The sequence below is a fragment of the Eptesicus fuscus genome, chromosome 7 (genome assembly GCF_027574615.1).
Source record: "Eptesicus fuscus isolate TK198812 chromosome 7, DD_ASM_mEF_20220401, whole genome shotgun sequence".
NCBI lineage: Eukaryota > Metazoa > Chordata > Mammalia > Chiroptera > Vespertilionidae > Eptesicus > Eptesicus fuscus.
Genome location: NC_072479.1, coordinates 57,629,512 through 57,655,174, shown reverse-complemented (window position 1 = coordinate 57,655,174; position 25,663 = coordinate 57,629,512). Strand labels below are relative to the sequence as shown.

Below are 25,663 nucleotides of genomic sequence, written 5' to 3'. Positions count from 1 at the left end.
TTTGGTATGAAAGAGATGTTTCTGGCTAATCGTCTGTACCTCTTGTCCCATCCCTAGATCCACCGAGCTCTCCACGGGGCCCATTCCCTCCTAGTGGGACGTGGTGTTTGCAGGCCACAGTGTGCTTGTTCTCATTGGAGTTTGAGTCATCTCTTCCTTCTGTTGGTAACTCAGGTGGACATTTTCTTTTCTTCCAGGAGTCCATGAAGAATATCAGCTGCCATATTATGACTTAGTGCCCTCTGACCCTTCCATTGAGGAAATGCGCAAGGTCGTATGCGACCAGAAGCTGCGTCCCAACATCCCCAACTGGTGGCAGAGTTATGAGGTAGGAAGCTCCCCTACCTCCTGCTGCTTTTCCGTCTGCGTGGTTTTTCTACCTTACCTGACGGTGGGTCCAGCCCCTGAGTGTCTGTTACGATACACCACTGTGCTATAATATACTAAGCCCTGAGAGGCCACAGTCCCTTGTCCTGGGCACTGTAGGGTCCCCTTGGGAATCCACAGCCTAGTACAGTGGTCAGCAAACTCATTAGTCAACAGAGCCAAATATCAACAGTACAACGATTGAAATTTCTTTTGAGAGCCGAAAACTGACTTCTGCGCATGGGCCGCGAAGTTTCAATCTTACTGTACTTGTGCGCCCGCACGTGGTATTCTGTGGAAGAGCCACACTCAAGGGGCCAAAGAGCCGTGTGTGGCTCGCAAGCCGCAGTTTGCCGACCACTGGCCTAGTAGAAGAAATTGGCCCTGGGGACACAGATGAGATAGGTAGTCAATAGGAGACAGAAACAAAAGCCTAGTGGGAGCTGTTAGACCTGTCTAACTGGAAAGGTGACTGAGTGAGTACATGTCTGTGAGGGAGGTGGTCTTTCTAAAAATTAAGAAGAAGGGAGGAGGATGTAGAGAATTTGAATTTGGGGGAGATGGCAGATGAAGCGAAGAGGGAACAACATGCCTGACTGGTGTAGCTCAATAGTTGAACATCAGCCTGTGAACCAGGAGGTCATGGTTTGATTCCGGGTCAAGGCACATGCCCGGGTTACAGACTGGATCCCCAGTAGGGGGCGTGCAGGAGGCAGCTGATCAATGATTCTCTCTCATCACTGATGTTTCTCTCTCTCTTCCTCTCCCTTCCTCTCTGAAATCAATAAAAATATTTTTTTTAAAAAAAAAAAAAAGAGGAAACATTTTGTGGAAAGAATTGAAATGACAAAATTTTTTTTAAAAATATATTTTATTGATTTTTTTACAGAGAGGAAGAGAGAGGGATAGAGAGCTAGAAACATCGATGAGAGAGAAACATCAATTAGCTGCCTCTTGCACACCCCCTACTGGGGATGCGCCCGTAACCAAGGTACATGCCCTTGACCGGAATCGAACCTGGGACCCTTGAGTCCGCAGGCCGACGCTCTATCCACTGAGCCAAACCGGTTTCGGCTGAAATGACAAATTTATTATACAGATTCCTAATAAACATGGAGTTCTGGGTCTTAGAGTCTTCAGGGGGAGCGGGTTTGCCTAGCTAAGTGCACTTGGGCCTCTTTTTCTCTCATAGCTCTGCTTTTTTAATTTTATTTTTTTATTTCACAGAGGAAGGGAGAGGGAGAGAGAGAGAAACATCAATGATGAGAGAGAATCATCGATTGGCTGCCTTCTGCACAACCTCACTGGGGATCTCGCCTGTAACCCAGGCATGGGCCCTGACCCAGAATGGAGCGGTGACCTCCTGGTTCACAGGTGGCTGGCTGCTCAACTACTGGCAGGCCGCTCTGCTTTTTAGGAATATACCCACTAGAGGGCGCTTCCGCATTGGCCAAAAAATTACTAGTCGTTCACATTTTAGGTGATGTCCTCTCATTGCATAATACAGCAACATTTTCCAAATGTTCCTTGGAACCCCTGATTGGGTTTACTTCAGAGGATGAGTGAGGCTGGAAGAGTTGCTTTTACTGCCCTGCCCCCCCCTCTGTTCAGTCACCACTGTTTGTATTGTTGGGACTCTACTCAGGAAAGTGGGGAAAAAATTATTTTTCCTCTCTGAAAATTCCACTGCTAAAAGGAATTTTGAAAAATGGTGGCCTAGAGCAGCAATCGAGGAACTTTGTAGCCCTCGATAACCAGTAGCGGTCCTTAGGTGACCTACCATGTCACCTTTTGGCCTGACTTTAGTGGTCACCTGGGTCATCCTGGCAACGACAATGTAGCTTTCTGCCTCTGACAAGATTGCTTTCAGGGGTAGTTTCCACCGGAGCCTTACTAATTGTTCTTTCGAAAGTAGCATATGGCCCTGACTGGTTTGGCTCAGTGGATAGAGCATCAACCTGTGGACTGAAAGGTCCGGGGTTCGATTTTGGTCAAGGGCATGTACCTTGGTTGCAAACTCGATCCCTGACCCTTGGCCCTGGTCAGAGCATGTGGAGGAGGCAACCGATTGATGTGTCTTTCTCACATCGATGCTTTCTCTGTCTCTGTCTCTCCCCCTCCCTTCCACTATCTCTCAAAATCAACCAATGGAAAAAATATCACTCGGGTGAAGATTAACACAAACAAAAAAGAGTGGCAGATGAGCCCTGGCCAGGTAGCTCGGTTGGTTAGAGCATTGTCCTGATATGCCAATTGTGGGTTTGATTTCTGGTCAGAGCACATACAACAAAGCAACCAGCCTGGCCGGGTGGCTCAGTGGATGAGCATCAACCTATTAACCAGGAGTTCAATTCCCGGTCAGGGTATATGCCTGAGTTGGGGGTTCAATCCCCAGGGTGGGGCAGCCAATCAGTGATTCTCTCTCATCACTGATGTTTCTATCTCTCTCTCCCCCTCTCCGTTCCTCTCTGAAATCAATAAAAATTATTTAAAGAAAAATTAAAAATGCAACCAGTGAATGCATAAATAAGTGGAACAACAAATCAATTTCTCTGTCTCTCCCTCCCTTCTTTCCTCTCTCTAAAGCCAATAAAAAAATGTTTAAGTAAAAGTAGAACAATAATCATGAAAATGGATTCTCGAACCTGATAGGAATGGTTGTCAGACCCCAGGTGGTTGTGGGTGTTTCTTTCCAGATTGCGCAGGTGATGGGGGCGGCTCGCTGTGCTTGCTGAGAGCTCCCTCTGCTGAAGCTTCTCCTTGTGCCTGCACAGCTGGCGCCTCAGGCAGGGCGAGCCGTGGGGACAGGGAAGCTTGCAGAGTGTTTCCCTGGGTTCAGAGTGGGAGGAGATGCTGGCAGACTTTCACTGAGAATGAGGGGCCTGGGAACCGGAAAGGCTTCCGCTGGGCAGGGTCCCATTGATGCCTCTGGTCTCTGGGCAGGCGTTACGAGTGATGGGCAAGATGATGCGCGAGTGCTGGTACGCCAACGGCGCAGCCCGCCTGACTGCTCTGCGCATTAAGAAGACCCTCTCCCAGCTCAGCGTGCAGGAAGACGTGAAGATCTAACCCTGCTCCCCTCCCCTACATGCAACCGGGGCAGCGAGGACTACACAGAGCTGCCATGTCGAGCGTACGACGGAGGCCTACCTCTCGTTTCTGCCCAGCCCTCTGTGGCCAGAAGCCCTGGTCCGAAAGAGGGCCAGAGCCCGGGAGACCCGCTCACTCCCATGTTGGGTTTGAGACACAGACACCTTTTATACTTACCTCCTAGTGGCATGGAGACTGAGCGAACGTGTGAGAACTCGGTGCCACAACTCAACCCGGTGCACCTGGGGTATTTCCAGGAGTGGCGGCGCGGCCTGGAGGCCCAGGTGAAGCTGAGTGCTGAGCAGCACTGAGGTTTTCCTCCAGGGACCAGCCCCAGCACCGAGGTGGCCAGAGGAACCCGAAGCGCAGCCCTCTGGCAGGCAGTTCGGGGCCCCATGCTCCACCCTCGCACGGACATCGGCCGGGGCTGCCAGCGGAGACGGAATCCGCTCCTGTCTGTCCAGCCAGGTGTGCATGTGCTGAGGTGCGTCTCCTGTTGTGCCTGGTCTGTGCCACGCCCGTGTGTGTGTGTGTGTGTGTGTGTGTGTGTGTGTGTGTGTACGTACACGTGTGTGTCTGTAGGTGTGTACTTCCCTGCTTGAGCTTTCTGTGCATGTGCAGGTCAGGGGTGTGTTCTTCATACCGTCTTCGTGCTGGTGCCTCTGTTCAGTAGTGAGCAGCGTCTCGTTTCCTGGTGCCCTGCCCAGAGGTCTCCTCCCTGCCCCTGCCCCAGAGCTCTGAGCCACGGTACCTCCTTTCCCACAGGCCGCTCTGCCCACCCTGTGTGAGCACCGCTCCCCATTTCAGACTGGAACCAAAGCTGGCCCGGTTGTCCATGGCAGGCGAGGCTTTTGGGTCCAGGTGTGAGGGGAGGGGTGAGTGGACAGGAAAAGCATCTTGGTGTGAGTCTTGGGCGTGTGGTCAGCTGCCACCGTGGGAAATGAGCCAGCCCGGGGCATGGTCCTCAGCGGCATCGAGGAAGGCCCAAGGCGTTTGGAGCCCAGATCTGGGGACTCGGATTAGAATGTCACATCTGTCTTTCCTGTCCCGGAGTCTGGAAACAGCCGTGTATATTTTTGGTGGTGGTGGGTTTAGGGGGGGAGGGAGAGGGGGTGGGAGGGAGGCATTTGCATGGGTCTTTACTGGATTATCTGATCATGGTGGAGGGAAGGTAGGAGGCTTGTACCCACTTCGGGGCCCTACTAAAGGGAACAGCCTGAGCCGAATCCTATTTAACCTGAATGTAGTAGTTAACGATGTCTAGAAGCACGGTTGTGGGGGTGGTTTGGTCACCATGTCTTAGGTATATAATAACTTTGAAGCCATAACTTTTAACTGGAGTGGGTTTTTTGTTGTTTGTTTTTTTAATTTTATTGGGAGGGTCTAGATTTTAACTTTTTTTTAATATTATTAAGTTTTTATAAAAGAAAAACCATCTCTATGTGATGATTACCTCTCAATTTATTTGTTTTTAAAGAAATCCCTACAAAATCAACCACAAAAAAAAAAAAAAAAAAAAAAAGCTTCAATCAAGCGCACATAGCTCAATCACACTGGAAATGTCTGTCCTTGTCCTGAGCCTGTCCCCACTCCACAGGAGAGACCCGTCCTGCCCGGGGTTAGTCTCTCTTGCTTCTGCCCACCCCACCCCAGTTCCATGAGTGGTTGGGGCCAGGGCCCTGCCCTTCGTGCATTGTCCAGCTGGCTGCACCTTCTCCTCCGGGCGTTTGCTCAGCTCATGTTGGGTGCCTGTTGGGTGCCAGGCACTGTGCTCGCTGCTGGGAATTCCGCTGTGAACAAAACAGGCTTGGGTCCGACTCTTGGAGCGCTGAGGAAGGACCTGGTCCAAGATAGTGGGGGCCTGTTTTGAGACCAGAAGTTTCGTACAATAGTTGGTTCTGAGAGCGTTTGCGCCTGGAATGATTGCTCTCATAGAAGACGACCACTGAGGAGCAAGGATGCCTCCCACGCCAAAGAGACCGGTGGTGGGCACGAGAGCCCAATCACTGCATTCCTCCTGAGCCTCCTGCCTGCCCCGGGGAGATGGGATGGATCCAGCTTCACAGCAGCCCTGCCTCCAGCCCAGCGATTCTCTGCCAAAGCTTGTGGAGGAGGGGGGAGCCCTCTCCCTGCTTATGTGTCTCCCCGATGCCCCTGGCCTTTCTATTTATTTTCCTGATGTATTGCCTCTTTCCTTGCATTAAAGGAGATTTCCCCCTAACTGTTTGGGCCAATTTACTGGCTATTGACTAATTTCCCTTGAATACCAATTGTGTCATCAGGGGACTTTCTTTCCTCACCTCTGCTGGCCCCTCGCCCCTCTGCCCTGCAGAACCTGGCGGGTTCTAAGTGATAACGGGATTAGACTCCTGTGCCCGTCACAACCAGCCTCTGGGATCTGCCAACACTCCTCAACCCAGGGACTCCCAAGCCACTAGCCTACTCCCTAGGTGGCCCTTCGTCCTCACCACACGTACGTCCAGCTCCTCCACCCTGGGGAAGGCTGAGCAGTGTTTTGGGAAGCTCCCGTCCTCACCCTCGCCACTCTTAGCCGTAAGCGTTAGGAGTTTAGAGAGTTGGGGAGAAACTACAGCCTGGAGCCGTGGTGTTTGGCCCCCGAGGCTCACCCTGACCCTTCGGGCCACCTGCACCTCTGGATTCTGGACTCACAGACCAAGACCAAGCCCGTTCTTTTGCTGCCATCAAGGCCCCGAACGGCATTCTCGGTACTTCTGTTTGTTTTGTACATTTTATTAGAAAGGACTGTAAAATAGCCACTTAGACACTTTACCTCTTCAGTATGCAAATGTAAATAAGTTGTAATATAGGAAATCTTTTGTTTTAATATAAGAATGAGCCTGTCCAGTTTCTGCTGTACATTATTAAAGTTTTATTCACAGAGCTGTTCTGGTGCCATCTGTATTTTTTTTTTTTTAAATCCTTATTGATTTCAGAGAGGAAGAGAGAAACATGATGAGAGAATCATTAACTGGCTGCCTCCCGCACACCCCCCACTGGTGATTGAGCCTGCAACCCAGGCATGTGCCTTTGGCTGGAATCGAACCTGGGACCTTCAGTCCGCAGGCTAAAGCTCCATCCACTGAGCCAAACCGGCTAGGGCCTGGTGCCATCTGTTGTCCATCTGTGGGTTGCTCCCAGCTGTTGTCAGGGGAGTGGGCCTGGGCAGATGTTCTCAGGTAGCGTTTCTGCCCTCCCACTGGGCTGGGCAGCAGGTCACAGAAGAGCTGACCCGGCCCTGTCGGGGCTCCTGAGACTGTCCTCGGTTCCGTGGAGGGAGAAGGCCTGGCACGTGAGGGAGTGGGACACGAAACACCTTTTCCTGGGCTTGGTCTGTATTTCAGTCTTGGAGCATTTCCCTTTTTAGACAAAAGAGGGTCTTGATCCTGCTGAGTTGCAAACCACGTAGTTTCGAAGACGGCCTACAAGCTCTCCGCAGTTTCTGCTTCCTCCCAGCGTGGAGTATGAATGTGAATTTGGGGCTTTGAGATGTCAGTCTCCAGTGGTTCCTCTGGCATTTTCAGTGTGTGGGTGGGTGGCTGTGAATGTCTGTCTCCAGGCTGAGGGAACCTGGGATAAAAGTCCTAGAATCATAGAAGTTCATGTTTAGGCGGGACCCTAGAGGTACCCTGGTCTACCACCCATTGGGCACATGCCTCCTGACAGCATCCCACCACGTGGTTGTGGGCCACGTGATTTCGAACCTCCTGCTGTAACACTTGGGATCACAACTTGCACGTCTGCTGTGGAGAACGTTCTTCCTCATGTAGAACCGGGCAACCTCCATGTGACTTCCATCCACAGGCGCTTCAGAGCAACTTTCTCTCTTCCATATAAGGCCCTGATAACACTTGAAGGCAGCTGTCATGTTACCACGAATCTGGCAAAGCTTCGAGTTTCTTCAGTTAATATTAGCAGATACTTACGCGTGCTGAGCAATGCGCCCAAATTTGCTTTATGTATTTAATTGCTTTAATCCTAAAAGCGTGTGAGGTGGGCATTATTGTCCTCTCTTTGTGGCTTAGGAAACGGGGTTAGAGAACTCAAGTAAATGGCCAGTAAATCAAATAAGCATAGCTCACAGGCTGGAAAAGACCTTGGGTTTAGGATGTCGGACTGCAGCCCTTTAGCCTTTGCACCGTCCAGCCTCCATGGTCCACGGTTCTTCCCCAGGCCAGCTGCTCTCCGCTGAGCCAGCTAGAGCCGGGCCAGGAAGGGCACCTCGGCATTAACTGGCAGCACAGACTAGAACGGGAGTCCCAGACTGTGCTTGACACCGGCAGGTCACATCCCATGGCTGCATCTCATGTCTCGGGTTGAGTAAAATCCAGCCTCCTTCCTCCATCCTGTATAAGGGAAGTTGAACTCAGGTGCAGGATGGCATATGTTTACCCTGTTAAGTTTTACCATAGAACTTGCCCATTGCTCCGGCCTGTCGATATTTTAAAATTCTGATGGTTTGCCCAGACTTTTTCCTTGTTTTCCCATCTGAGACTGTGGGGCTGGAGAAAGTCAAGTAACTTACTTTAAGACGTTGGCTTTTTAAGTTTGGCATCTATCCCCATTACCCAGGTTAGCTGCTAATTAAATGCTCCCTGGCCACAATTCTTTGACGCACAAAGAAAACAGCAGAAGCCCAGGTAGCTTGCTGAAGTGGCCAAGTATTAGGGCCGCTGCATCTCTTTGACCTACCTGTCTGTCGGAAGGAAAGGTGAAGTGGCTTGTAGCTAATCTCAACCCCGTTCAAAAGACCGTCACCTTGCAGGCATGGACCTACAATTCCCTAGGCTATGGATTGCAGGTTCAACTTCATTCTGGAAATCCGAATGCCAACCATTCAGGTACCTCTTCATGTGCCCTTGGAGGTTACTAACAGGGTTTCACCTTCGTAAGGCCCAGTACAGGAGACCTGAATTCATTTGACTGGTGTATCACTTGGGTTTTCATTACACACATTTTACATTTCTGCCTCCTCCTTCCCCCCAGGCCATGTCTTCTGATCTTTGCAGTCTGGAAAACATGATTGCTAAAAACAACCAAAACAAAATAAGGAGTAGAGTAGGAGCCTTCAAGAGACACGTGGGAACATAGAGGGATGCAGAATGAAGGTGGTGGGAGGGGAGGAAGCTTTGGATCCAGCCAGGAATGCTGTATTAGGGTTCCCCAGAGAAAGAGAACCAGTAAGGTGGGTGCGTGGGTGGGTGGGTGGGTGGGTGGATGGATGGATGGATGGATAGATAGATTTTTTAAGGAATTGATTCATGGTTGTTGGGGCTGGCAAGTCTGAAATGAGGCCAACAAGCTAGAGAGCCAGGGAAGAACTGATGATGCAGTCTTGTGTCCGAAGGCAGCCTGGAGGCAGAATTCCTTTTTCCTCAGGGACCTCAGTGTTTTAAGGCTTTCAGCGGAGTGATGAGGCCCAACCACATTTGCAAGGCAATCTGCTTTGCTGAAATTCTACTGATTTAAAGGTTAATCATACCTCAAACATGCCTCCACAGCAATGTCTAAGCTGGTGTTTGACCAAGCACCTGGCAGCATACCCAACGGAAAGTTGATGGGCACCCCATGGTCAGACAGGATGGCATAAGGAATATGGCAGAGAGCCCTGGGTCTGTCTGGGAATGCTCTTTGGAAGCCGAGGATGGGGCTAATGGGGTAGGAAGGTTTAAGGAACAATTAATGAATATTAATAATAAATAGATTGTTGTTAAATAAGCATTTGTTGAGCAACCGTAGTGTGTAAAGCAGACGGCAGAATGAACAGTCTGACCCCTTCTCTTCGCCACAGGGAGAGGATCTGTAGGGAGAGAACTATGAAGCAGATGTTGGCAAGTCCCATTACTGAGCAATACATACCGAGTGATGGAAGCGCAGATGCCATGCCTAGGGAACTACAGGACTGCCCTCCAGGGCCCCTCGCTGGTGGAACAGACTAGTAAATAGATAACCACAATGAACTGAGATAAGTGCTATGATAAGGGCAGACTCCGAATGCTCTGGGAACACAGGACAAACAAGAGGTTGGGGTCAAGAGAGGTGACATCTCATTATTTTGGAGCAGACATTGGCCTGCTGATTGAGGAGAAGAGGGAGTTTTGGTCAAAACGAGTGTGTCACCAAGAACCACATATGTCAGTACGGCTAGTGCAATGGAGCTGTCATGTGCTGAAAAAAGAATTCGTTCTGGGGCCACCAATGCCATCACTTCCCCTGTGACAGGTACCCCAGAAGGTGATAATCTATCAGTAATTTTTTTCCTCTTGAGTCTAGACTTGGTCTCCAAATTTTTCTGAACAGCATGCTTATGTGGAGTTGTCCCATAACGCCTCTCTGTCATTCCTGATGTAGGGAATGGGCACTTTAAAGCAAGGCTTTACGCAAGGGCGTGATGTGACCCTATAAGTGTTTGGGGACAATCACAGCACTGACACCAGGAAGCAATTGCAGTGGTGGTAGCAGGACCAGCTGCAGGAAAGGGGGAGACTGTTGGTAGAATGCACGGGTTTGGGGCGTGAGCAACAGCAAACAGTGAGAGAAAGGGGCGAGCGGGCCAGTGTAAACAGGAGAATCTTAGCCTGGTGCCCAATGCTCTCCCCCGGGAGAGGGAATGAACCACCAGAGCAGCTGTGTTAGCCAAGAGGGTGGAGATCCGGGGAACCTGGGCCCCGAAGAGCTGCTGCTTTCTGTCCTAACTGTACCTGTTCTGAAATGAAGCAGGTAAATAATGCATACCCTCTGTCCTAGGAGGGTGCTGTAAGGAGAGCTGGAGAGGAACCCTCCTTCCCTCCGCCAGTCTGACTTGTTCAGGCTGCAGACCCCTTGCCATCCCATATCCAACGGAAATAAACTGTCATGTCTGCCTTGCCCCAACATTCAACCCCCCCAGAATCAAGTCTGGGCTGTGATGGATCCCCCCTGCTGCTGGGCTCCCCGGGCCACAACACTACACTCACACTGTCCGTGGGAACTGTTGAGCAATGGGAGTCATTCAGAAAAACAACCACTCCTTCCTTGTCAGCTGCCCGCCGGCTGTCCATGCCTCCCTCAGTGCCATGCAACTGGGGGCCCAGCCCCTCATTCCTGACCAGAGAGCCAGCTGAGTCCCAGGCCCGCTCCCTCCCACCCCCCTGCTTGGGAGCAGTGGCAACACCCAGAGAGGAGCCCCAGTGGCAGACTGGTCATCCCTCCAGCTCTGCCACTGGGTGAGACTCCATAGGGGCCTGAGCTTCTGGAGCTTGAGCAGGTCTCTGGGGGTGAGATCCAGCTCTCCCGCTTCCGCCATGGGGGCTGTTGAGTGTCTGGGCAAGGGCTTGTGCCAAAGAGAAGGGGGTCTTACCATGGTCTTGTCCAGGAGCTGAGCCCCTGCTGTCTGTGCCCCCAGCACAAGCCAAGCCCTATCCTGAGAGCTGGGAGCTGGGAGCTAGGGCACCTGGGGCAAAAGGAAGCCAGACGTGGGGAGCTCCTCCTGAAAGGCAGGGGACCTGCCCTTGGGAATAAAGTGCAGATTGAGTGCAGATGTCTGAGGAGCCAGAGCGATGGGGCTTTTGCAAGGAGGCTTCCCAGAGAGAGGAGAGGGGGGAAGATGTGTGCTGGTACGAGGTGCGGGCAGAGTGCAGCACGCTCCCCCCCAAGCGTCAGGAGCTGCAGGAGGTGGATGAGGAGAAGATGCCAGACAAGAGGCTCTGGCTTCGGAGGCAGTCGTGGAGGCTTGGAAAAGGCAGAGGTTAAGGGCCTCATGTGCTGTCTGGCGGAGGTTACAGCACCAGGCGGCCCACCAGCGGCCTGCCTTCCCGATGAGTTTCACCTGCAGCAGGGCAGCGCTGGCTGAGATCAAAACACAGCTTCCTCTCTGTGACAGGTATGAGAGTCCAACCTCGGTGACTAAAGTGGAGCCGGGCTCCTCAGGGGAACACAGGCCCTCGGGGTGGGAGAGTTGTGGGGGATCCACAAAACCAGCTGGGATTCCGGGTGGAGTCCTGGCACCAGCCCTTCAGTCTGATTGGAAGATTTTCCACCAAGAGACTCGTGACCACCAGAGGGCATCACCACCCCATGGTGTGGGGTCTTCGCCGCCTTCCCTGGAGAAGCTGGGGAGGTGAGGGTGGAGGTGGGAGCCAGCAGCCAGGTCTCTGCGCTCTCAGGGGAGCTACCAGCAACTGAATGAAACAGCCCCTGGGGTCAAGACCCCTGGGATCTCGTGGTTATAGCACCCGTTCGGCCACCCTCTTGGCCTCAGCTTGCCTCCTCTGTTAAAGGAGGGCTTTATCCACATGGTAATCCGCCTGGACCTTAAGGCCCTTTCCAGCTCTGAAATTCCTGGGTTTGGGGAATCGTGCAACGACCCTGACAGAATTGCATCTCCGGTGCCCACCCTTCCTCTGCGTTCTCTAGGGCTCTCTGCCTGGCAGGAGGAGGAGCCTGGGCAACCTTCTCTGGGGGTGGCCTCTCACTTGGAGGCAGGGAGGCAGACTGACCTGCACACTGAGGGGCGTCTGCCTCCGCCTCGGCCTGAAGGAGGAATGTCTCCGCAGGGCTGTCCACCCCGGTGCTGTGCTGCCCACGGCGTCCTCTCCAGGTCCGGCAGGGAGGTGTCGGTGAGCTCGCCCCCCTGGGAGAGGTAGGATGGTGGCCCTTTCGCAGGTCTCTTCGGGGATAAGCACAGGAATACAGAGAATAGAAACCATTGCCTCTCCTGCCTTCGCTCGCCTCCCCACCCCCACCCCACCCCCAGCACAGATGCCGTCTGTCAGGAGCAGGCAGCAGACGGTCCAGGGGTCCATCTGTGCTAATGCTTCACAATAGAGTCCCATGTTTCCCCATCGACACCCCCTCAGCCCCTCCACTGATGGCCACTTGGTGGTGCCAAGGGGAGAAGTGGGAGGAGAAAGATGAAGGCACCCTGGGAGTTAGCTCTTCGCTCCTGGAAGTCCCCCTCCACCCCTGCCCCCCACCCAACAGGCATCCTGCCATCTGGACTTGTGTAATCACTGAGGGGCAGAGAAGTACCCCCTCCTACCCACACCTCCTGCAGGGCAGGGCCCGGGGGCCCGGGACCTGGGGGTGGGGAAGAGGCAGACACACAAAGTCAAGGAGACAAGGAAGCAAGGAGACTGTGACAGACCCGTGAATGAGATAATCAGGAGACAGCCAGGTGGATGTGGCCACTTGTCCCTCCGAACGCCTCATGCCAGGTGTCCAACACAGCACTTGTGCAGACACCACTCGCTGCCAGCCCAAGAGCCTCTGTGACCCCAGTGCCCAGCCAGGACCTGGCCTGGAGCAGGGCTTCCACGCAGGGAGAATGAAGAACTGAAGGTGACAGCATCATTTCGTGGTGGATTGCAGGCTCTGGAATCAGCCTGCCAGGGTTTGAATCTCAGCTCTGCCACTAAGTAGCCTAGAGCAGTGGTCGGCAAACTCATTAGTCAACAGAGCCAAATATCAACAGTACAACGATTGAAATTTCTTTTGAGAGCCAAGTTTTTTAAACTTAAACTATATAGGTAGGTACATTGTTATTAACTTAATTAGGGTACTCCTAAGCTGGCCTTTGCTAAAAACTCAAGGGGCCAAAGAGCCGCATGTGGCTCGCGAGCCGCCGTTTGCCGACCACTGGCCCAGAGCAGGTTACTGAACCTCCCTGGGCCTCAGCTTCCCGTGTGTAAGGGATGGTAATGACACCTATTCCCCAGGGTTGTCATGAGAACCAAGTGAGTTAATCCGTGTGTGTAAAGCACACGCAGAACAGGGTGCACAGCACAGGGTCCGTGTTGGTGAGTGTTAGCTGTGAAGGCCGACACAGGGACCGCGCTTCCCTGGCCTTGGCCTCTGCTGAGTGGCTGATGTGGTGCTGACACCCTGTGGGGGTTACCCGCCCCTCAGACGCCAGACCTGGCCTTCCACTTCCTCCCCTCACTTCCTATTCGGGCACCTCTGACGACAGCCTTCAGCTGGGCCGTCCCCCCTCTCCCGCGGCCTGGGCGCCCTGGGGATGGTCCCTGAGACTGGGTCAGAGCGTGGCTGAGCACACCCAGCCCTGAACCCCAGGGAGCGGAGGCACGCCCCTCCCCAGGAGTCAGCTCCTTAGTCTGCTGGGGAAGGGGTCTGTGAGCTCTGACGTCAAGAGCCGAGGGGCGATTTCTCCAGGAGGGACCACTTCTTCCCCACCGCCCTCTGGGTTCCCACCCCTCCCCTTCCCCTGGACTTGGGGGGAGGAGGAGGCCCCTCTGCCCTCTGCTGGGGACACCTGGGCCTCTCCCTCCTTGGGCTTCTGCACCGCCCTCGGCCTCCCCCCGCCTGCAGTCTTCTGCAGCCCCCAGGTCTCCCAGGAGCTCCCCTGGGCCGCCACACCTCCTCGCTAGGACCCCCTCCTGCACCCACCGCCAGATGTCCCCGAGTCTCCAAAGCCATCCGTCCGCCAAGGTTCACGTCTCCCGCGCGAGCCCCTCCACAGCACCCCTCCCCCAGGGGTCACGGAGACCCCGGAGCCCGCCCAGGGCGCCCTGCTTCCCACCCCACTCCTCCGCGGCTAGGTTCCCCCCCAGGGAGTGCTCGGGTCCCCGACTTTCCCCCGCGCGCCGGGCTCCGGGCAGCGCCCCCCCGGGGGCGGGGCCTGCGGCTCTGGGGGCGAGGCCGCCGGGAGGCCGCCCCCGCCCCGGGTCCGCCCAGCGGAGCCTATAAAGGGGAGCGCCGGCCGCCCGCCGGGCTGGCACCCCCGAGCTGCAGTCGCCCGCGGCGCGGAGCGAGCGCCTCCGAGGGGCGCGGGCCGCGGGCCGGAGCGATGACCCTCCGCCGACTCCGGAAGCTGCAGCAGAAGGAGGAGGCGGCCGCCGCCCCGGACCCCGCCGCCCGGGCGCCCGCCTCCCAAGTCGCCCCGGCCCGGACCCCGGCCTCGGGCGCCCCCGCCGCGGCCGCCGGCGCCGGGCCCCCGGGGGACGAGCTGTACGCCGCGCTGGAGGACTACCACCCCGCCGAGCTGTACCGCGCGCTCGCCGTGTCGGGGGGCACCCTGCCCCGCCGGAAGGTGCGTCCTCCCCGCGCCGGCTCCGCGGACCCCGCTCCGGTGCCCCTACCCCACCCCAGGGTCCCTTCCCCCTGACCTCAAGCCCGCCGCATCCCCACCTGTGCCTGCTGACCCTGCACCCCCGGCGACCCTCCAACATTCTGCTCAGGGTCCCCCCAGTCCGCCACGATGTTCCCCAGCCCGCACCCCCACGGCCCGGTCCAGGACCTGCCGAGTCCCCTCGGCCCTCCCTCGGCGGTGCCCGCCCCTGGCCCCCGCAGCCCACGCCTCCACGCCGCCCCATCTCGGGGCTCTCCCTCCTGACCCCCCAGCACCCCCTTTTCTCCTCATCCATCTGGCCGGCACCCTCCGCGCCCTGCCTCCCGGAGCCCAGGGGACTTGAGACGCCCAGGGCCCCTCGCCGGGCTCCTGCAGTGGAGCGGGGACCGGGCTGGGGTCCCGCCGCTCGCCGACCCCCGGAGGGTCCCGGTGGAGAGGGAGGGCGGCGGGCGTGCGGAGCCCCTGAGCGCTCACCCCTCGGAGGGAACTCGGGACGCCTGGGCCGGGCCTGCCGCCCTGCGTGCGGCTGGTGCGGGGGGCGAGGTCACGGCTCCCTGGACCTGGCTGGCCCGGACTGGCTGGACCGGACGCGGTGGGAGGGGTCCCAGGGCGCCCGCGGGGCAGGAAGGATGCGGGCCTCGCCTGCCCTCTGAGTCTCCCCTCCGCCGCGGGTTCTTCCTCTGGCCTGAGGGAAACCCGAGCTCCCAGAAGGGGGGCCGGAGGGTGGGGGTACAAGACCCAGGTTAGGAGAGGGGGCTGGTGGCCTTTCCTTGCTCGGCTCCCCCCCTCCCCCCCTGGCCCTTGGCTCCCCCCACACAATGAACAGCTTGTTGAGAATTTGCATTTTATGAAAATAGGGTGGGAAGACAAAGGGGTCTCTCTCTGTGCGGCCCAGGGCTTCCTCCCCGGCCCTTTGGGAAGTGTCCCCACCCCGAGGCCAATCTGTGGTTCTGGAGAAAGAGGGTCCCCTTATCTTCCTAGCCGTGGGGAGGCTTGTGAGGAGAGTTAACAGGGGCACCAACCTGGAAGGCCCAAGGCTCCTTGGGGCTCATGGGACAATGGCTGGTCTGGGACAGGACTTCTAACAAGGATCAATACTTTAGGGGGAGAGAGTGAGGGGGGAGGGAGGGACTGTTTTAGTTTATCAAGGGCCCTAAAGAGGCAGGAATCCTCAGCTCTTTCATCCCCCCCCCCAAAAAAAATAATAAAATAAAAATAAAAAGAACTCCCAATCTCTCTCCTATGTATGATGAGACTTAAGGATACATTTGAGGGCTAAGGCTTTTGTTTGTTTGTTTGTTTTTGTCCCAGAAAGCATCCAATGTTCAGGTTGAGCCGGGCCCTGCTGGTCCCTGAAACACTCTGTACTTTGGAGGAGGCCATTGGCCCCTCTGTCTCCTGCCTTCCCACACTTGGGCTGGGATTGCCCGCCCTCCAGACCTGGGCCCAGAGCCCAGCTCCCCGAGCCACTGTCTGCGGCTGAGAGATTAGGAGAGGCCTGACTAGCAGGAGGTCTCTGGAGTGCCTTGACAGGAGTCTGGGAGGCCTGAGCCCTCGCCGGCAGGCACCCCGGGGTGGAGACTATTCTGCCTAGATGAGTGCAACACCCACCCCCAGTGTGGGCTTAGAGGTCCATGTGTCTGAACCCAGGAGGACTGTGTGTCTCCGCGGTCCCAGTGATGGGGAGAATGCCATGGGGTGACACGGATCGTGGACTTAGCAAGTAGTTACACCAGCACCAAAGCAGGTGTGCAACTGGGACCAGACCACAGGGAGAGCTGGGGCGGGGGCTGGAGCCCGGGGAGGGACCTCCCAGAGCCAGGCTCTCAGCATCTGCTCAAGGACAGCCCTTTTCTCACCTGCTCCTTCCGGATGCTCTATCTTCCTGCCCAGGGTTCAGGATTCCGCTGGAAGAATCTCAACCAGAGTCCTGAACAGCAGCGGTAAGTAACCACCACCCCTGCCCCTGGCCTGGTTCAAAGGGGGGGAGGTACCTGGTGAGGTAGGGGGTAGCCTGTCAGTATCTCGGCCCAGCCCAGGGCAGTCATGCTCCCACCCTTTCAGCCTGGCTCCCTCCCCTGAAGTAAGGGGCAGGTGTGGGTGTGGGTGTGGGCTGTGTGAAGGGGGTGGCAGAGAAAGAGTCCCTACTTTTGAGTCATCAGATGCTCCTCAACCCACCCCTGGTCCCTGCAAATGTCCCCTCCCTGGGAGGCCTGGACCTGGGAGGTGAGGAAGTTAAGAGAAGTTTTCAGGGTCCTGAGCCCTCCCAGCCCCAGCAAACCCAGAGGGCCCAGACCATAGCCGAGCTGTGTCCAGCTGCTTCAGTCTTGCTGCCCCGGCTTCCAGAACCTGTCCCATCCCGTGGCAGCCCTGTTAGGAAGGACCTGAGGGAGTGCAGACATAAAGGCTGATCCAGGCCCCACTCAGCCGGGTCCCGATTTGGGCCTGGCTTCTTCTAAAATGGATCAGCTGGCCAGATTGGCCTGTTTGGTGCCTGAGCTGAGTTGTTTTTATATGTCTAAAGCCGTGGTCGGCAAACTGCGGCTCTTTGGCCCCTTGAGTGTGGCTCTTCCACAAAATACCACGGCCTGGGCGAGTCTATTTTGAAGACGTGGCGTTAGAAGAAGTTTAAGTTTAAAAAATTCGGCTCTCAAAAGAAATTTCAATCTTTGTACTGTTGGTATTTGGCTCTGTTGACTAATGAGTGTGCCGACCACTGGTCTAAAGTGTTGTTAAAATAAAAACAAAGAACCATATATTGGAGGCTGAATGAACTCCGAAAAGCCAGCCTAAAATATTTACTATCTGACCCTTTGCAGAAAAAGTTTGCCAACCCTTCCGGAAAACCAGAGAGCACTGGGATAAACAGGGAATTCTCAGTCCCCCTGCTCCCTTCTCCAACGCACTCAGAGGGTTCCAAGTGGGGAGGCGCTCAGGTTGGGGCTGGGAATTGCCACTCAGCATTTGGGGAGTATCTGGGTCAGGCTGAGAGCTGGGGACCTGGGTCTCCAGGGCCTTCCTGAAGCGAGGAGCCGCGAAGGGGCCTCTGGCAGCTGCTTAACTCTGCCTCTGGCGGGGAGGGAAGGAAGGGGGTGGAGTGGGCAGAGGAAACTCTAGGCTCCCCCAGCAGGCGAGGATCTGGAGCGGCTCCAGACCATTGTGTCCAGTGGGCAGGCCTTCAGTGCGGGAAGGGGCGGCCTCGAGGCTCCCCTCCCCCCAGCCCTCACATCTGGTGGGCTGGCCCCACCGAAGCTGGGAGGAGCAGCTGTGGTCTGGGCTCAGCCTCGTGACTGGCCTCTGGGGGGCAGGGCCAGCCCTCTTCCCAGGGCTGTGGATCAGAGGAGGCTCCAGGCTGGGGCTGAACTTAGAGCCTCCGCTAACTCAGTAAGTGGTACTCTGGGGCTCCTAGGAAGGAGGAACTGACTAAGAAATCATCCAGCTAGTCCACCAGCTCTGGGGGCTGGGCATCTCCAGTGCCTCCCCCCACCGGAGGCTGGGTGGACTCTGGGCAGCTGGATGAAGCTGCTTTCCGCTGGGCATGGGGAGGACATCCCAGCAGCCTGTGATGAGAATGAGTTGTCACTGGAGACAGGGAGCCCTGACTGCATGCTCTAGAGCTGACTCCAGCGTCAGTGGCAGGCCACGCTCTGGGACTGCCAAGCTCCTTTAAGTGCTGGCAGTGTTGATGAGATGGCCCTTGTGTCTCCTGCAGGAAAGTGCTGACTCTGAAGAAGGAGGAAAACCAGACCTTCGGCTTTGAGATCCAGGTGGGAGAAGCTGGGTGCAGAGCAAGGGAGGGGTTGGGAGGCCAGTCTGAGGAATGGGTGGACCCTGCCCCAACCCAGGCCTAAGGGTCCCCTCGTCTATTACAGACATACGGCCTTCACCACCGGGAGGAGCAGCGTGTGGAGATGGTGACTTTTGTCTGCCGGGTTCATGAGTCAAGCCCTGCCCAGCTGGCTGGGCTCACGCCAGGTGGGGCCTGAGCTCAAGGCTCAGGGCTCTGGGAAGAGGGGGTGGGGGGTGGGTGTAACCTTACTCCCAAACAGAGGGGGCAAGAAATCTCTTCTAAAATCAGTTCCCCTTCCTTGTCCTATTTTAGGAAGGCCAGAAAGAAGAATGGGTAGATTCCAGGCTTTGGACCCAGGCAGATTTGCCATTTACTATGTGATCTAGCAGTCTCATCAATAAATGGGGGCAATAACACGTCCTCACATTATAGTGTGGAGAGGGGGTTCCCTCGACACAGAGCCAGGGCCAGGTAAATGCCTGATGATGTTTTTTAAAAAATATATTTTTTTAATTGATTTTTTTTACAGAGAGGAAGGGAGAGGGATATAGTGTTAGAAACATCGATGAGAGAAACATTGATCAGCTGCCTCCTGCACACCCCCTACTGGGGATATGCCCTTGACCAGAATCGAACCTGGGACCCTTCAGTCTGCAGGCCGACGCTCTATCCACCGAGCCAAACCCGTTAGGGCTGCCTGATGATGTTTTGCCTCCTCCTGGCAATCTGGCAACCCAGCACCTGCAGGAGCTGGGGAAGGAGCAACATTCCCTTAGATCTGCCTGGTCTTAGGGATCAGGGCCTATCCTGCCCCTGACCTGGCCCAACTCTGGGGTACCTGTGTTACTTCCTCTAACAAGGAAATGATGCCTCCAGTAGGAGACCCTGGGGATTGGCCGAATCTAGAGTCCCAAGTCCCAGGAAGGAGCAGCATGAAACTGCACAAACTGACCCCTCCCAATTCTATTACCATTTCCTTCCCTAACCCTCACCTGCTTGCCCACTTACCAGCAGCCCCTCACAGCCAAGTGATGTATTGCAACTTTGCAAAACAGGTTCACACCCCCTCTCCTTCCTGATCCCCGAGGTAGGCACAGCTGGGATCATGCCCTTTTTGTACAGCTGGGAGAGGAACTCTCAGAGATGGTGGTTTGCCCTGCCTGAGGTCAGGAGGCTGTGCAATGGCACAGGGTATTAGAAGCGCTCATGCCCAGGGCCAGTGTTAGTTCTTAGCTTGGTGCTACTCATCCTGCCCCCTTCCTGTCCGTCTGGATCTCATGACAGCCTTTGGGCTAGACTGAAATAACCTTCTCGGGGGGCAGCCCCAAGTTGCTGGGAGGGCTCAGCCTTTGGGGTCAGAGCTTCCTGAGGGTGGAGTGTGGGGGTGGGTTTAAGAGGGCCTGACCCCTAGGCTGGGGTCTGGGCCTGGACAAGTTCTTCCCACAACCATGGGGAGGTGGAAGGGGGAGTTCAGGAGGATTCTGTAGGGTTACTGCCACTACCCTTTCTGGCTGGGATTCTCCCCCCCACTGAGCAGATGCTGACCTGACCCCCTCTCTTCCTGGCAGGGGACACCATCGCCAGTGTCAACGGCCTGAACGTGGAGGGCATCCGTCATCGAGAGATCGTTGACATCATTAAGGCATCTGGCAACGTTCTCAGGTAGGTCCCGGTGAGTCCTGAGCTGAGCCCAGCCTGTCTTGGTATTTCTGCATCCTGGGCGCTCACTCAGCCTTCGGTTCCCCAACCTCCTCAGGCTGGAAACTCTGTACGGAACTTCCATTCGGAAGGCGGAACTGGAGGCTCGCCTGCAGTACCTGAAGGTAAAGCAGCCGGGATAACCTCAGCTCCCACCGTCCGCTCCCCGAGCCCCCGCCCCTGCAGGCCTCACTCTTCTTCAGGGGGTCAGTTATCTGAACCTCCGTTTAACCGTAAGGTTTCCCCGGTGAGCTCCCCGATCCCTCAGTCTGTACCCCTCTCTGGCTCGTCTCTGGCTGGCTCCTGACAGGGAGGGGGTGGTGTGTCTTGCAGCAAACCCTGTATGAGAAGTGGGGAGAATACAGGTCCCTAATGGTGCAGGAGCAGCGGCTGGTGCATGGTGAGTACAGTGCGCTGTGAGGGGCAATTTGTGCCCCTGCTGATACCTTCACCCTCGCAGCCACGCTTTCCCCCCAGAACTGGTAAGTGGGTTACTTCCCCCTCCAAAGTGAAGGAAGGTTTGTTGAGCTACTACTCTGGGTACAATACCGCCCTGGGCTGGTGCACTCGCATCGCTAGTTTATTCTCAATAGTCCTCTGAAGGCAAGTATTCGATAGTCTCTCCATTTTACAGATGGGAACGCCAAGGCTCAAAGAGCAGGTTTTAAAATCCCTTCCGTGGCTCATGTGCCATACGGAGGTGGTCCTCATGAGGATTTGAGTGCATCATTCATTTTACAGACAGGGAAGTGGGACTCGGCGTTGGGACTTGCCCAGGACCACATAGATGGTTAATAGGAAGTTGCTGTCCCCCCCCCCCCCCGCGTCCCCCCAGCTGTGCCCTCTGACGGCCCTCCCTCCTGTCTTTGGCCCCGGCAGGCCTCGTGGTGAAGGACCCCAGCATCTATGACACGTTGGAGTCGGTGCGCTCGTGCCTATACGGGGCTGGCCTGCTCCCCGGATCACTGCCCTTCGGACCCCTGCTGGCCGCGCCCGGGGCCCCCCGCGGGGGCTCACGGCAGGCTGGGGGCGACCCGGACGACGCCGTCTACCACACGTGCTTCTTCGAGGGCGCCCAGCCGCCCCTGCCGCCGCCCCCGCCGCCGCCCCCCGCCCGCGCGCCGGCGCTGGGCCCGGCCGAGGCGCTCCCCTCGGGGCTGCGGGCGGGGCTGAGCCGCAGCGCCAGCGTGCGGTGCCCGGGCCCCGGGGGCGGCGGCGGCGGCGGCGGGGGCGCGCCCGGCTCGCTCTGGACTGAGGCCCGCGAGCAGGCCCTGTGCGGCCCCGGCCTGCGCAAAGCCAAGTACCGCAGCTTCCGCCGGCGGCTGCTCAAATTCATCCCCGGACTCAACCGCTCCCTGGAGGAGGAGGAGAGCCAGCTGTGAGGGCGGGGCGGGCGGGGGGAGGTATTTATTTATTTATTCGCTCCTGCCAGTGCAGAAAGCAAGGGGGCGCGGGCGAGGGAGGCGGGCACCAGGCCGCGGGGGGGGGACCCCAGGAGCCCAGAGCAGCGGGAGAGGGTCCTGGCCAGCTCAGCTGGGCGCTGGCTTGTCTCCGCCCGGCGGGGAACCCCGGCCCAGACGCCTCTCCTCCTCCCCCCTTAGCCTCAGTGGGAGCCGGCGCAGGGAGAACCAGCCGGGCTCGAGGCTGGGAGATGTTCGGGGGCCATCCTCCATCTGGTCAGCAGTGCCTTGTGGGGTGTCCAGGAAAGCTCCCCCTGATGGGGGACCCTGTCCCACGAAGCCTCCCCTCAGCTTTACTCGCCCCTCGGCTTTGGGGAGAAGTGGCTATGGCCCGTAGTCCGCCCACCTTCCATACACACAGTTCCAGCTAACGGCCCCCCTCGCTCCGGCCTCGCCCTGGGGCCTGTAACTAGGTTGGGTTCTCTGCCCCTTGGGGGACACAATGAGCACGTCCGGGTGGGGTGAGGGCAGGACCGGCTGTTCCATCATTTCGCATATTGTTGCTTCTGAACCACAAACTGTATAAAATGGACGGTTTTTGATCTGTGTCAGCGTGGTGACTGCCTGACGGAGGGAGTGGGCTCGGGCAAGCTCTGACTCCACCATGCACCCACCTCCCCGCACACACATACACACACACACACACACACACACACACACACACGCGCGCGCGTGTACGCACAAACGCTGTGTTTTACACCTTGTTTACCTGGAGCCTGCAGCCAGGGAAATAGTCGGGGGATTTCTAACATACGTGTCTGGGCCTGAACCAGAGGCCCACGCCCTCTTCAGAACTCAGCCTCTTGTTTCAACGCATGTTGAGTCTCCCTCCCCAAATACCCACAACAGGTGGCGGCCACGGCTCCTAAAGTCCTGGGCTATCCTTGTGTAGATAACTGTGCTGGGCACCCCCTCTTCCCAGGGCCTGGGGTCTCCTGCAGAGGAGACGGTAGCCATCATCCAGCCAACTTGAGACAGGCCCCGTCACGGGTCTCCTCCGTGGGTTCCCAGTGTCCCCAAAATAAGATTTCTAGCTCGAAGGCTTGGATTTCTGATCCCGGCCTGGCTTGTCTCCCGCTCTGGGTCCCTGCTCTGGCCACCTTGTTTTACCGGGTACACGGCAGTCCCCTCCCCTGGGGGGCCTCTGCCCTTGCCCCTCCCAGAGCTGGCCCCTTCGGCCCTCGACTCTGCCTCCCAAAGGTCTTGCCGCCCAGTCTGAAATACAGTCACACCCTTCGGCGCGAAGGAGTCCTGTTTTATTTCCATCATCTTACTCGTCTCCACCTGAAATTGCCTGGGTTTTTATGGGGTTTGTGTTTTGCCTGGCCTCCCTCCTTCCTTTCTTATCCCTAGACCATCCCTTCACACAGCAAGTCGTCGGGGGATGAGCTTTCCAAAAAGGAAGTCCGAGAGCATAACCCTTCTCGGCTTAAAACCCATTATGGCTTCCCCTGGAATAAAAGAATAAGATGTAAACTGTTTTCCACAACACGTCCCTCTGGGCAGACACATTGTAAAAAGGCCTCCCTCCCTCTGGGTTGACATCAGCCACACAGGCCCAACCACTTCACAGCGCGAGCCATGCCGGGCGCAACCTGCATGAAGCCCTCCAGGATCTGGCCCCTGCCTCTCTTCAAACCCAGATGGTTTCTCCTTCCGTGTCACTTCTATGTAAGCCCCTCTGTTCTTTCTAGTCCTCTTCCTCAAGTGTGCCAGCTTCTTTCCTGCCTCTGGCCTTTGTCCTGCTCCTCTCTCTGCCTGGAATTCTCTTCTTTCCAAGGCTGATTCCTCCTCCTCAGTGCTCAGCTTAAACATTACCTCCTCAGACAGGTTTCCCTGACCAGAAGTAGTTCCCTGTCCCCATTCTTTATTTTGAGCACCCCTCCGCCCCCATTTTCTTTATAGCATTTACTACCAATTGGTAATTCTTTAAAAATATGTTTTTATTGATTTTAGAGAAAGGAAGGGAGAGAGAGAAACATCGATTGGCTGCCTCAGATACACACACCCCAACAGGGGATTGAACCCACAACCTGGGTATGTGCCTGACCAGGAATCGAACCGGCGAGCCTTTGGTGCACAGGATGAAACTCAACCTACTGAGCCACATCGGCCAGGACTACCAATTGGTAATTTTACTGACTTCTTTTGCCTTCCTAAGGCAGGAAACTCTGCCTCGTTTACCTTGTACCTCCAGGGCCTAACACAGCCCGGCACACGGTAGATGATCAATAAATGGGAATGCCTCCTTGGGGCCAGCCCTGTATAGAGTTAACCACTGCCTCCCACCTCGCAGCCCTGGGTGTGGGGAGGAGCCCTCCCCTGCTCCACCTGTAACTGACATCTGTAGGCCCCGTTCACGCAATCCCTTGGGGGCTGGGTGTCAGCTCCAGACAAGGCACCTGCACCTGGCGGCCCTACCCTCTCTGGTCCAAGGGAGGGAGGACATTTGGTTAAGAAAATGGAGCTTCCCCAAGCTCCCTGTTTGAACAGCTGCTCTGCTGTGATGACAGACAGAGGCCCCCAGGGGCTCAGGCCTAGAGGAGGGGCCCTCTCACCTGGTTTCCAGACCCATTTGCCTGGGCATGGCTGCCACCTCCCTGGGGGCAGGACTATACGGCCTCCCTGCCTTCCTCCACCCAGAACAGATGCCCAGCCGCTTTCCTCCCAGCCGGTTCTTCCCCTCTCCATGCAGCTTGTCGGGAGTGATGTCCGGACTCCTCGCCTGGGCTGACGGGGGCTCCTGACTAGCCCTGTGCACCCAGAGGAGGGGGAGAGGGTACCCAGGGCGGGCGGGGCTGGATCCCACCTCTCAGCTGATGGGATGACGGCACCAGCACAGCAGTCTCCTGCCGTGTAGGTGGGTGACAGGGAGTGACTAATGTGTGAGCTGCGATGCTAAAAATTAACCCAGGAATGGCGTTGGGTGGAGGGATGGGTGTGGGTGGGGAAGGAGCAGGGACTCACAATATCGTGTGGTCGGTATTCCCCCTGCCCTGCCTCCCCTCCTTCACCTCCTACCACCCTTCTGGTCCTCCCAAAGCCTCAGAGGACTCTAGGGGAGCCCTTCCCCATCAAGGCCAAAGGGAGCCCCAATAATGCCAGAGAGGAGGAGGAGAGTGGACACCACTCCAGGTCTTGGGCATGGTAGAGTGAGGACACAGCCCTGCAGACGGAGTTCTGGTCTGAGGTCCCCACACAGCACCGCATCGGCCCCATCTCCTCAGCATGGTGGCTGCCATGCCCTGAGTCCCCTGGCTCGTCCCCCTCTCCCCGGGGCAGTGGGGGGATCAGAGGCAGCCAGAGCACAAAGACAAGGCAGGTCCCAGCAGCAGGCCAGAGGGGGACAGTGTGGGGAGCCGTACCTTAAGGAAGGGACCGGGGAGTATCTCCCCAGCACCTGCTATGGACCCAGCACTGTACCAAGCACGTCCACATCCATCACCCCACTCAGCCTCACAGCATAGCTGAGCCAAGTACCAGGGCCCCCGTTTTACAGATGAAGAAACAGGATTAGAGGTTAAGGTAGCACAGCTGGTGCCTGGCAGAGCCGCATCCTCTCAGATCCGTTTGTCTCTAGATCCTGGATTGGGGAGGGGAAGGCTTCTTGGAGGGAGTGTGAGGACAGGGTCAAAGTGGGAAAGAACTATTTAGAGGAGCTTAATCTTTAAAGGTGTGGGACTTGCTTTTGGGGGGAGGGTAGGAGTGTGGAGTGTATATAAAGGGTGGGACCCGGAAGAGCAGGGTCTGAGATGTGCCAGATAACAAAAGGAGGAGATGGGGTCCAGAGGGATCAAGGTCCCACAGATGTGGGTGCTATGCTGGGGTGAGCTGAGAACATCCCCATCAAAGGGGAGCTCTTGAATGGGGGCTCTAGGGGCCACAAAAGAGGCTTGGGCTTGGCCAAGAGACGTGTTGACCCACCAAAGAAAACCTGTTAGGAACGAACCATAGACAAAACCAGGAACTTGAGCTGAAGGGCAGCAGGAGGAGAAGAGGCGAGACAGCAGACGGCCTTTCTGCTCACCAATCAGTCACAAGCGAAGTTGGGGAACTGAGAGGCTGTGGGACTCCCCAAGGGTCAAGAGAAACGTCAGGCTGTGTCGTTGGAAGGCTGCCTGGTCCTGCACTGACGGAGGGATGGGATGACCTAAAGGAGGGAGTGATGGGCTACAA

General features: G+C 56.5%; 2 protein-coding genes and 1 long non-coding RNA gene across 6 annotated transcripts in view; all 3 read left to right on the top strand.

Moving 5' to 3' along the window:
• ACVR1B (activin A receptor type 1B) overlaps positions 1–9,702 on the top strand; it is a 37,743-nt gene extending 28,041 nt beyond the window's left edge. For 3 of the 4 annotated variants that reach the window (XM_008140697.3, XM_054719067.1, XM_054719068.1), the window contains exons 8-9: positions 198–328; positions 3,310–3,729. In XM_008140697.3, coding sequence (XP_008138919.1) covers positions 198–328; positions 3,310–3,435 — 257 coding nt within the window. In that variant the 3' untranslated portion in view covers positions 3,436–3,729. Of the gene's footprint in view, positions 1–197; positions 329–3,309; positions 3,730–9,265 lie in introns of those variants that run through there. The other variant, XM_054719066.1, reaches the window with a different exon arrangement.
• LOC129149794 (uncharacterized) lies at positions 3,730–6,358 on the top strand. The gene is made up of 2 exons (XR_008556607.1): positions 3,730–3,940; positions 4,934–6,358. It is a non-coding gene; the product is annotated as an uncharacterized LOC129149794 (long non-coding RNA).
• A 4,489-nt stretch (positions 9,703–14,191) lies between the features above and the next one.
• On the top strand, positions 14,192–22,027 carry TAMALIN (trafficking regulator and scaffold protein tamalin). The gene is made up of 8 exons (XM_054719065.1): positions 14,192–14,500; positions 16,433–16,482; positions 18,252–18,306; positions 18,412–18,514; positions 19,898–19,991; positions 20,086–20,152; positions 20,361–20,427; positions 20,907–22,027. Exons 1-8 carry the CDS (start codon positions 14,258–14,260, stop codon positions 21,407–21,409), a joined length of 1,182 nt encoding a protein of 393 aa, XP_054575040.1. The 5' UTR covers positions 14,192–14,257; the 3' UTR covers positions 21,410–22,027.
• Positions 22,028–25,663: the final 3,636 nt, after the last annotated feature.

Bases quoted from the DNA above. Each gene is read 5' to 3' on its own strand.
- TAMALIN (XM_054719065.1), top strand. From the start codon at position 14,258: ATGACCCTCCGCCGACTCCGGAAGCTGCAGCAGAAGGAGGAGGCGGCC. The intron at 14,501-16,432 runs GTGCGTCCTCCC...CTTCCTGCCCAG, and splicing joins GCACCCTGCCCCGCCGGAAG to GGTTCAGGATTCCGCTGGAA. The intron at 19,992-20,085 runs GTAGGTCCCGGT...CAACCTCCTCAG, and splicing joins GCATCTGGCAACGTTCTCAG to GCTGGAAACTCTGTACGGAA.